This window comes from Carcharodon carcharias, chromosome 20 (genome assembly GCF_017639515.1).
Source record: "Carcharodon carcharias isolate sCarCar2 chromosome 20, sCarCar2.pri, whole genome shotgun sequence".
NCBI lineage: Eukaryota > Metazoa > Chordata > Chondrichthyes > Lamniformes > Lamnidae > Carcharodon > Carcharodon carcharias.
In genome coordinates, this window is record NC_054486.1 from 71,658,545 (window position 1) to 71,671,264 (window position 12,720).

At 40.8% G+C, this 12,720-nt stretch overlaps 1 protein-coding gene across 1 annotated transcript in view; it reads right to left on the reverse strand.

Annotated features, from left to right (window-relative positions):
• Positions 1–12,720, reverse strand: part of tdrd9 (tudor domain containing 9) — a 216,417-nt gene that overhangs the window by 83,026 nt on the left and 120,671 nt on the right. Inside the window, 3 exon segments of the mRNA XM_041214194.1 lie at positions 691–744; positions 2,273–2,317; positions 3,052–3,115. Of these exon segments, the coding sequence (XP_041070128.1) occupies positions 691–744; positions 2,273–2,317; positions 3,052–3,115 (163 nt within the window).

Below are 12,720 nucleotides of genomic sequence, written 5' to 3' on the forward strand. Positions count from 1 at the left end.
AAACCTCTCAGCCTTGTCAATACTCCGTTGTGCCCCCAGCTGCCGCTCAAGTTCCAAAAACCAGAGCTCGAGCTGCTCCAGTTGGAAGCGCCTCCTGCACACATGGTCATCCAGACCGCCAGGAGCGTCTAGGATTTCCCACATAGAGCAGGATGTGCAAATCATAGGATTGAGCTCCTCAGGCATAGCTTAACTAAATAGAATACGGACCCTTCCTTTTATTTATTTATTTATTTTTGAAAAATATCCTTTATTCATATAATATCTGGCAGAACATTCCAAACCATTTCAAAAATCACCATCACATTGGTACAATCAGATACAACTTTTACACATGTATCACAAGGTGCATCAATATGCTAGGTCCTCTAGGTGCTGCTGACTGCCTGTCCCAGGGTCCTCCTCTCGCATTTTCCTTTAGGTGCTGCTGATGGCCTATCCCAGGGTCTTCCTCTCACACTCTCCTCTAGGTAAATTGTTATTGGAAAGTATTGCAATACCCTTTCAGTGATTTAAGAAAGCCGACATTGAACTACAATTTAAGATAACGAGTAATGAATAGCTCTTTGATATGGGAAATAAGAAAGCTGGCTCTGAGAATGGAAGATAACAGCTACCAGGTAGTTAGTAAATCAACAGATATTAACAATGCACTTGCTGTAATTTTATAGTCCATAATAATAAACTCACCTCTTTTATTCTTTTTATCTGGACATAATTTGATTTTCCCCATTCTAACTCAGCCTGTGTCACATCAACGACAAATCAGAATACGTGCATGTTACATGGATTTGTAAAGACAAAGTTTAAATATCGAGTCACGAAACATCAAAACATTGAATTATGAGTAACAATCAATAATGTCAAGAGTTAAAGTCAGGTCAATGGAACCTCAAAGTTGGAAGGATCGTATGAAATTCAAGGCCTTTTAACATATTACACAATTATTTTGAGTGTGATTGAGGAATTTCACGGGGTCATCCTGAGTTCATGAAACTTCAATGACTCCACATAATAAATGCAGCCCAAGAAAATCATAGAGCCACAAAGTTATGAATGTGCAAGAATACTATTTTTTAATTAAGCTAAGGCTAAATTGTTTGGTTGAAGATGACCATTAACCTATCTACAGTAGCCACTGACTTCTCAATGTATATTCGAACAGAATAAAGTTTATGCAATTCCAGGGAGTTGCTTACACATCCTTAGTATGTTTTCAACTATTTTAAAAAAAAATTCTGTATCCCTCCAATTTCTATTTGGCTTTCCATCATACCCTTCCCAATCCATGTACCTTCAATTGTGAACGAATAGAAGACAAACAGACTGCAAAGGCATCGCCTTTGAAAATCCTGGTTTCGGACTCTCTCCTTCACCACAGCAGCCCATGTGCTGATAATGTTCCCATGATAACGTTAGATAGGAAATTATAGAATTTTGATCAAGTAAGGATGAAGGATGTCCAAATCAGTGTAGCTTGCGACTGAGAGAGAAACTTGGAGGTGACTGTACTCCCATGATCTTACTTCTCATTCTCTCAGTGGTAGAAATCACAGGGCTGACTGGACAGTTGTTTAAAGCCTGGTGCATTGCTGCAGTACATCCCATAAATGGTACATACTGCAAATTGAGTATGCTTGTGAAGGAGTGGACATTTATCTATTAACAGATGTACCAATGAAACAGAATGCTCTGGCCTTGACAGTTTTGAGCTTCTTGTACTTTTGCGTAGCTACAACAATCCGGGAAAATAGTGAGAATTCCAACATATTTTTGACTCCAGTTTTGTAGATAATAGAAGGATTTCAGGAATCTTATCTGAGTATCCAATTCTAATGTTGTTGGCACTTCACCATTGTGGTATCACTGAAGGTCAAGGGGAGGGCGGTTGGTACTGCTGGAGATAGTCACTGACTATCAGTTACTGATAGTAGCTTGGCACTTGAGGCTGGTTTGCATTTGATTCAAAAGCTGAATAAAAGGACAGTGTGCCAATCTAGTTCTAACTTGCTTTCTTTTTTTAAAAAAATCCATCTTGATCAAATATAACAGTTTTTGAAATGCTCCATTTCATTGATCAATGAATCCAGCACAGTACAATATCAATGGTCAAAGATCAGTCTTACCATAAAGCACACAAGTTCTGATGTATTCTATGACTATTTTTGAGCTTGATAAGAAAAAGTTTCTTCAATGATAATACAGGATAAATAGTTGTTAAATTCTTGGATGGCAAATACTTTACAAAGTAAAGACTGAAACATGCACTAACCCTTGGAAATCTCAGCTGTCCTTGCTCTCTGCAAGTACGCCAAGCCTATGAGAAAAATTCATACAAGGTTAATAAATCATATGCAAGTCTCTCATCATGGTGCTTAAAGCTGTAGGACACAGAAGATAGGTTCAGAAGGAATGATAGGAATTGTCTTCCCCATGATTAAGACCATAGGAGTAGAGAGGCCACAGGAGAATGGTAAGGTTGAGTGGGCGGTCACCAGTGTGGTCATTATTTAACTATTAGACTTGATGTTGAGTCAACATGCTATTCAACTTCAGAACGGGAGGAAATAACTACAAAGCCAATACTATACTCACTTTATAGCCAAGTAGCTGCACTTTCAGCAGAAAAACTGAATACTGATCAGGTGCGTGAACTCAAAGCAACATTGTCCTTCCTACCCAGTGGAGTGGAGTCCATTGTTGAGCCCCCCCCACTAAGATGAGATAAATCATCTAGAATTGAACCTGGGATTTTCTTCGTATTTATGATACAGATTCTTAGTTAGAAGGGTACTAAAATTATGTTCCTAACTTTTCATGGTACATTTTTCTCAAACAATTTGGCTGTATGGTTATACTGAAGGGAATAAAGTGAAATGTTGATCTTAAAGGCTTAATTGACCCTTGAAAGTATGAAGGTGGATGGAAACAATTACTAAATTACTGAAAACATTCAATAAAGCAGTGAAGTAATGTTTTATCTTTTTACATAACTATGTAACAAACATTGCAAGTGTGCAGACATATATTTTTGAGAGGTTATTTTATTACCTTGAACGCATTCACAAGTGCTATACAGTCACTTAATGTTCCATCTGAAAACTCCATTTTATTCCTGTACATACAGAAATTACAATTTAAATATTTAAAATTCACAAGTTGAAGACATTCACATTCCAGATTTACACACATAGAATTTACAACTGATAGAATTTCAGAGGGTCATATTATACTGGAAAATAGCTATGTAAGCTCACCACTGTTTCTGCAACCTAGTGATCACCAATTCACATTTCGCTAAAAATGCTTACTGAATTCATTGCTCTGCCACTAACCAAAATGAAAAACATTTCGCATAGCAATCAAATGTATTAATTAAATTGTATCTTTAATGCTGTTAAAACTTTACTTGAAGTTTTCAAACTCACCCAAAAGCCAGGGCTTGAAATTAATATTTTTACCCAAAACTGTGTCACTGTGAGCCAAGTGTGATTGTTGATACTGAACATGTGTAGCACACATAATTTCCCAGAATCCGTCAGTATCAACCAACAAAAACACAAAACATTTCTTTATCGTCAGAGGCAAATCGTGCTTGACCAACTTGATTGAGGTTCTCGATGAAGTATCAGAGGGTGAACTGAGGGTAATGCAGGTGTACGTGGACTCCTAAAAGACCCATGATCAAGTGCCACATAACAAGCTTCTCAGCAAATTTAAACCCCGTGGATAAAAGAAACACTGGCAGCATGGTTACAAAGTTAGTTGAGTGGCAGTAAACAGTAACAGTGCAAGGTTTTTTTTTGGACTGGAAGAAGGTATACAGTGGCCAGAACCAGAACCACCACTTTTCTTGATATATATTAATGACTTAGACTTGGCAAGATAGGACAATTTTAAAATTTGCAGATGACACATAATTTGGAAGTATTGTGAACTGTGAACAGGACTGTGGTAAAGTTCAAGAAGACAGAGAGGCTGGTGGAATGTGGATCATGCAGCAGATAAAATTTAATGCAGAAGTGTGAAGTGATGCATTTAGTAGAAAGAACAAGGAAGGGCATTATAAAAAAAAATACAATTTTAAAGGGGGTGCAGGTGCAGAGGGCCCTGGGGGTATATCTGCACAAATCATTTAAGGTGGCAGGGCAGGTTGAGAAAGATAATAAGATATGCTGGATCCTGAACTTTGGCATAGAGCACAAAAGCAAGGAACTTATGATGAGCCTCATCAAACATTGAGATGATTGCAAAACACTGCAGACGCTGAAAATCTGAAAAAAAAAACAAAATGCTGCCAGGCCTGCAGAGTTTTTACAGCATTTTCTGTTTTTATTTCTTATCAAACACTAGTGTGGCCTCAACTGGAGTACTATATCCAATTTTGGTCACAAGGATGTGAAAGTATTAGAGAGAATGCAGTAAAGATTTACAAGACTGGTTCCTGGGATGAGATATTCAGATTAAATGACAAAACTGGGGCTTCGCCTTAGAGAAGGTTGAGAGAGATTTGATGGGGTGCTCAAAATCATGACCGGTCCAGACAAGTAGATAGGAAGAAATATTGGCCAAGCTACCCGGGATAACTCTCTTGCCACTCTTCAAAATAATGCCATGGAATCTTTGACATGCACCTTACAAGGCCTTAGTTTCACATCTCATTTGAGAAATGGCATCTCTAACATTAAGATACACCCTCAGTGCTATACTGGAGTTCTAGCCTTGATCTTTGTGATTAAGTCTGGAATGAAACTTGAACCCACAACCTTCTGACTCAGAGGAAAGAGTACTACCAACTCAGGCACGGATGACAGTAGGGTTCAAGGAGGACTTCACACTGAGGTTGAGACACATTGTTCTAACAGAGCAGATGGAGTTTTGTCTTAAAACCACGCAATGCCATAATCTGAGAAAACCAAATTTTAAAATATTCCATTACCCAGCATCTCTTGCCCAGATAAGTGCAAAAAAAAACAAAGAAAACTTACTTTGGCTAAAAGATTTCTGAACTGAAGAAAAAAGATCACCTCACTGATTCTAGGGTGTACAGCCTCTATCCAATTACACCAGGCACTTAACAAAACTTGACATCATAACACTTAAGAAATTAGGGTACATGGCCAAAACTTTGGTCAAACAGGTAATTTTTTTTTAAACCTCTTTTGATCCAAACAGAAGGTCACTAATAAAGAGGAACTAAGTGCTCCTTCTGAAAGGGACACCACTCATACAGAATAAATAATAACATTCAAAAACTTTAAAAGGAAGCTAATCAGATTAAGTTGACATCCCCAAGGTGATGATTCACTCCAGTCCCCTAGTCGAAGGCGGCCTGAAGCGTACCAACAGACAACGCATGCTCCCTCTCCAGGGACACCCAGGCATGGAAATAGACAAGGAAGAGAGGCAGGCAATCAGGTCAAACAACCCCTTGATTATCTGCTGCCAGACCAAAGAGCAGTCCCTCAAGGTGGTCCTCCGATCTGTTTGCTCTCCTTTGCACCAGAAGACAAAAGATCAGAAGAGTAGGACTGAGATGCAGCCAAAAATGGAGAAGCAGCCTGTCTGGATTTTGAAATGCCAACAGTATTACATGTCCTATCTGGCTTGCCATAGTCATGTGACTCTGCCATGAGGCACTCAGCTCAGCAAGCTGCCATCGTCGAGGTCAGTTCAATAAATTCTTCTCACTCATGCCTCTCACTGGGACAGATGCTGAAGAAGCACTGCAATCTTTAAACACGAAATATGGTGTCAGAAAGTGGAGATGAAACAGAGTTTTAAAAATCCTGGAGATTCTGCAGAGGAGACATGGCTCAGAAAGGCACACAAAATGTTCAAATCTGCTAAAAACTGCTGAAAAGGGACAAGGGAAAGCAAATAAACCGAAGGCTGTAAATAATCTGTGTAAATTAATATGGCATGAATCTTTCCAATTTCAGCTCCTGTCAAACTGAAAGGCATTATTTGAAAGAATTGGCAGTTTTCCACTTGCAATGGCAAAACTACGAGCTAACAACAGAGTTAATTAACAAGCCGGAACCGATAAGTGTAGCCACACTTCTAACACTGCTGGAGAGGGACAGCTATACCACCCTAAATCTAACTGACAAGCAAAGAAAACAGATGGCAGAGATTTTGAAAGCCTTCACTGAATCTTTACAGTGCTAGAGGCCATTCTGCCCATCAAGTCTGCACTGGCTCGCCAGAAGAGCATTCTGCCTAATCCCACTCCCCTGCCTTAATCCCGTAACCTTGCACATTCTTTCCTTTCAGATAGCATTTGAATACCTCGATTGAACCTGCCTCCACCACCCTTTCAGCAAGTTTATTCCAGGTTCCAACTACCCTCTGGGTAAAAAAAAATGTCACTTCTACTCCTTTTGCCCATTATTTTGAATCTGTGTCCTCTTGTTCTTGATGTGCTCTTGAGTAGGAACAGTTTCTCAATATTTAACCTGTCCATACTCCTCAGGATCTTGAATACCTCTATCAAGTCTCCTCTCAGCCTTCTTTTCTCCAAGGAAAACAGATCTAATCTCTCCAATCTATCCTCATATCTACAGTGGTTTATCCCTGGAATCATTCTTGTGAATCTCCTCCGTACTCTTTCCAATGCCTTCACATCCTTCAAGTATGGTGCCGAGAGTTGGACAAAGTACTCCAGATGAGGCCTAACTAGTGTCTTATGCAAGTTTAACGTGACCTCCTTGCTTTTGTACTCACTGTCCCTATTAATAAAACCTAGGATACCATATGCTTTATTAATTGCTCTCTCAGCATGCCCTGCCACCTTCAATGACTTATGTACAAATGTACTGAGGTTCCTCTATTCCTGCACTTCCTTTAGAGTTTCTCCCTTTATTTTGTACTCTCTCTTCATATCCTTGCTGCCAAAATGAACCACCTCACACTTCTCTGCATTGAACTTCATCTGCCATTTGTCTGCCCAATCCACCAATATGTTCATGTCCTTTAGAAGTTCAAGACTATCCCCATCACAGTTGACAATGCTTCCAATCTTCGTATCATCGACAAATTTTGAAATCATGCCCTGCACACCCAAGTGTAGGTCATTAATATATATCAGGAAGAGCAAGGGTCCCAACAATGATCCTTGGGAAACTACACTATAGACCTTCCTCCAATCTGAAAAACAACCATTTCTCACTACTCTGTTTCCTGTCACTCAAGCCAATTTCTTTTCTAAGTGTCTACTTTCCCTTTTATTCCATGAGCTAGAATTTTGCTCATAAGTCTACAGTGTGACACTGTACCAAAGGCCTTTTGAAAATCCATATACACATCAACAGCATTGACCTTATCAACCTTCTCTGTTACCTCCTCAAAAAACTCCAACAAGTTAGTTAAACATGATTTTCCCTTAATGAATCCATGCTGGCTTTCCTTTATAATCCCACACCTGTCTAAGTGGCTATTGATTTTGTCCCTAACTATAGATTTCAGAAGTTTCCTTACCACTGAAGTCAAACTGACTGGTCTGTAGCTGCTGGCATTATCCTTGAACACCTTTTTCAACAAGGCGCAACATTAGTAATTCTCCACCCCCCAGCACCACCTCCGTGTCTAAGGAAGACTGGAAGATTATCACTAGTGCCTCTGAAATTTCCACTCTCATCTCCCTCAGTATCTTCATATGTATCTCATCTGGTCCTGGTACCGTATCAATTTTAAGTAAAGATAGCCTTTCTAGTATCTCCTCCTTCTCAATTGCAAGTTCCTCCAGTGTACCAGTTACCCCTCTCTCACCTCAGCCTGGGTAGCATCTTCTTCCTTTGTAAAGACAGATGCAAAGTACTCGATTAATACCGCTTCCTGCTTCCACATGCGAGTCTCCTCTTTTATCCCTAATTGGCCCTACCCTTTCTTTTACCACCCTATTATTTACATGCTAATAGGAGACCATGGGATTCCCTTTTATGTTAGCTGCCAATCTCTTTACATTTTCGCCCTTTGCTTTCCTTATTAGTTCTTTCACTTCCCCTCTGGTCCTTCTATATTCAGCTTGATTCTCCATTGTATTTTCTACCTGACATGTAGGTATGTGTACTTCTTCCTTTTCATCTTCACCTCTATCTCTCTCGTCATCCACGGTGTTCTAGATTTATTTGTCCTACCTTTCCCTTTCAAGGGAATATACCTTGACATTGTTTGCAATACTAAAGCCTTCAAAGGTAGCCCATTGTTCAGCCACTGTCTTTTCCGCCAACGTTTTATTCCAACTCAACTCACTCGACTCCGATGCATTTGCATCCCATCAAAGTTGGCTTCCCCCCAATTAATTATCCCCGCTCTGCACTGCTCCTTGTCCTTCTCCATGGCCGACCTAAACCTTATGATACAATGGTCACTGCCCCCCTAAATGCTCTCCCACTATTAATTGATCCACTTGGGCCAACTCATTCCCTAGAACCAGGTCCAACAGTGCCTGCCCTCTCGTTGGACCAGAAACATACTGCTGCAGAAAATTAACTTGAATACACTCCAGGAACTCTCGCCCTTCATGTCCCTTTGCACTATTCCTATCCCAGTCTTTATTTGGATAATTGAAGTCCTAAATTATAATTGTTCTATAATTCTTGCACCTCTCTCTAATTTCTTTGCAAATTTGTTACTCCACAGCTCTTCCACTAGTTGGTAATCTAGATACTACACCGATCAATGTTATTGCACCTTTTTCATTCCTTACCTCTAGCCAGAGAGATTCTGTCCTTGACTCCTCTGAAACATCCTCTCTCTCTAGTACAGCAATACCATCCTTAACCAATACTGACTCTTCCCCCCACCACCCCCACCTTTTTATCCTTTCCTGTCTCTCCTAAGTACTTTGTACCCAGGAATATTTAATGCCCAGTCTTGCCATTCTTTAGCAATAATATCACAGTTCCGTTTGTCAACCTGTGCCTGTAGTTCACCGATCTTATTAACTGCACTCAGTGCATTCACGTACATGCACATTAATCCTGATTTAGGCTTTTTAAACTTTCCCCCTTGCTCTGACCCCATCTAATGACTTACTTTAGCCTACTCTAGTTCTATTAAACTCTCCAAGTATTCTATTTGCTCTCTGATATATCCTCATCAGTTAAATCTTCTCTACTTCCCACTGCCAGTTTTTCTCCTCTCCTCTCTGAATTTCCCCTTAGGTTCCCATTCCCCCTGTCTTGAACAAACACTTTGAATCCAGACTGAATGTTACGTATGAATGTTATATATTCAACACTAGAGCCCAAGGTGCAAAGGAAACCATTGATCAGTATATGGCTGCAGTAACACAGCTTGCAGAATCATGTGAATTCAGACAGCTAAAAGGCAATCTGATTAAAGATTGAATAGTCTTAGGCTTAAGAGACCCCCTCAATGAGAGCACATCTACTTAAAGAGGAGAAACTTACGCTCAGGGAAGCAACAGACGTGTAGAAATGTAGAGCTTGTAGAACACCAGTTAGAGCACATGTATGGCAGAGCAGACCAGGAGATACATTATGCCAGAAGACATTCCACGCCAAAAGAGAACAATCACGGACAAAGGGCAGGATGCAAATACTGCGGTTGACATACAAGGGAAAAGAAGGATTGCCTAGCATGGGGAAAGCAGCAATTTAACTGCAAGAAGCCGGATCATTTCACACATGTATTTGGCTAGAAAGAAGCACAACAATCCTGCACTGAAGGCCACTAGAGAGATATCAGCAGAAGAGTCTGATCAAACACTATACACGATACAACAGGCTGGCTCCGTCAAATCTATAGATGACAAATAATTTGTGGCTGTTACAATGATGACTGCAGAAGGAGAGTATCAAGCGAACAATAAGTGTCAGATAGACACTGGTGCATCATGCAGTGACATGACCTTCACAGACCTGTGCAACATAATTCAACATGGTGATCCAAAACCAAGCCCTCAAAAGTAAGGTTGAGGCTATATGATGGCATAATACTTCTACAGAGGACAAATTATGCTGAGAGCCCAATGCAATGGCAAGCAGGGAGATCTAGAGTTCCAGATCATAGGTGGGACACAACTGCCACTCATTTCAGCTGAAGCAAGTCTAAAGCTTGGACTGGTAACTCTGAATGTGCTGACAGGGGTTTACAACATGTCACACAAAAGTACGGATGGCAGAACAGATCCTAGAGGAGTACAAAGATGCATTTACAAGGTTGGAATATCTACCAGGAGAATATCATCTAGAAGTAGACGAGTGTGTAAGGCCAATTCAGAATCTGCCAAGAAGACTTCCAGCTTCCTGCAAGTCAAGCTTAAAAGACAACACAGAAGAGCTGGAAAAGAGGGGAGTAATCAAGAAAGTGACAACTCCTACAGGCTGGATTAGCAGCATGGTAGCAGCAAAATAACCTGGAAAGATGCGAGAATATTTAGACCCTTTGGGTCTAAGCAAAGTGATAAAGAGATCTCACTACCCCATGCCAACCATCTCAAAACTAATTTTGCTGCAACTTGCCAAGGCCAAGATCTTTACTAACCTAGATGCGAAGGATGGTTACTGGCAAGTGAAACTGGATGAAAGTAACAGCTTTCTAACAACATTCTGTACACAGCTCGGGAAATGCAGGTGGCTGCGCATGCTGTTTGGCATTATCACAGCTCCAGAAAAGCATCAACACAGACAGCATGAGATAGTCAGTAATCCTCCTGGAATGGAAGCCATAGTGGATGATCTACTAGACTATGGGTGTGGAGACATAATGGAAGAAGCCATAGCTGACTATGATCAGAATTTAATACAACTGCTGGAGCGAGTTCACCAGATGATCCTGAAGCTGAACAAGAAAAGCTGCAACTAAAGATGCCTAAAGTCAAGTACATAGGTCATGTATTGACAGCAAAAGGTCTTCGTCTGGATCCTGACAAGCTGAGAGCTGTAGTAGCAACAGTGACCAACAGATGCGAAAGCTGTGCAACAATTTGTTGGGTTCATGAACTAAATAACAAAATTTTTACCAAATTTGTCATCAGAGTGTGAACCATTACACAAGCTCACTGCCAACAAGGTGCAGTGGTATTGGGGAACAGAACAAGCAGCATTTGTTAAAATCAAACAACTAATGACAACAACACCAGTGTTGAAGTACTATGGCATCAATGAGGAAGCCACCTTGCAGTGTGACACCAGAAAGACAGGTCTGGGAGCAACCATAATGCAGCAAGGACAACCAGTTGCATTTGCATCCAGGGCGCTAGCACAAACTGAACAATGTTACGTTCAGATTGAGGAATAGTGCCTGGCTATTGCTTTTGCTTGTGAGCATTTTCATTCCTGCTTAGGAGAGGCAAAGCAACAGTACAGTCCCACCGAAAGGCACTTCAAAGCATTTTTCTCAAACTGCTATCATCTGCTCCAAAGCATTTGCAAAGAACGTTACTTCATGGACAAGTTATACTCTGGATGTGACATACAAGCAAGGGAAATAGATATACATCGCTGTCATGATGTCAAGAGCAGTGCTCCCCATGAAAGCTGAGGATGCTACAACAGAATGCTAAACTTTCCAGATTCAGCATGAAGCAACAGCTCGACAGCTAACTACACAACACGATGCAACTCTCCAAGCACTATAAACAGTAGTAATGAAAGGATGGCCTGAGAGCATCCAGGTCACAAGAGCATATTGGGCATACCTAGATGAATTGACAGCCCAAGATGGCATCTTGTACAAAGGAAACAGGGTCATCATCCCTAAGATGAGAGGAGAGATGCTAAAGTGCATCCATGCATACCATCAAGGAACTGAACTGAGTCTGAGAAAGGCGAGAGAAATGCTCTACTGGCCAAACATGAGCAATGAAATTCAAGACCACATAGGCCAGCGTGGTACTTGTGACAAGTACCAAGCTAAACAAGCTAGAGAGCCGTTGATGACGCTTAAAATCCAGACAGACCATGGATGAAGCTGGGAGTCGACCTCTTCATTATAGCAGGAACAGATTATCTTGTCAGTGTCGACTGCGATTCTGACTACTGGGAGTTTGACCAGCTGACTTCAACGACAAGAGAAATAATAGAACGCCTGAAAGCACACATCAGTTGTCACGCATTCCAGACACTGTGATGAGTGACAAGGGCCCTCAGTTCACGAGTGAAAAATTCAGCTTTTTCATAAATCATTGCAAAATTCAACGCTACACATCATCTCCACGCTATCCCCAGTCAAACAGAAAGGCTGAGGCGGCATGAAAATTGCCAAAGGAATCAAGAAACCGAGCAAATCTAGCACAGATTACAAGGCAATCTTTGGGAGGAGAAATATATCAACTGAAGGCATGGAAAGTAGTCCAGTCCAAAGACTAATGTCACGCTGCACACAAACTATTGTTTCAGTAGCAAAAAACTAATGAAACCAAAAGCAGTAACAGGCATGAGTGAAAAAATCACGGTGAAATGGCAGAAAGCCAAATTTCAGTTTGACAAGATTGCCAAAGCCTAGCTTTGAACAGCTAGTCAGGGTGCAAACTTTCAATGCTCTCAACAGCAGTCAGCCCACGTGGAAACTTGGAACATGCGTTGAGAAATTGTCAACTCGATCATACACGGTGTAAGTGAATGATCAAATATACCCCACAACTGCAGGCATATATGCATTACAAGCAAAGCTGTTCCTTCACAGCAATCGACTGGTCAGAAAGAAGTGATCTCACCAGCTGACCTGAGCACAGAACCATCAATCCCAGAC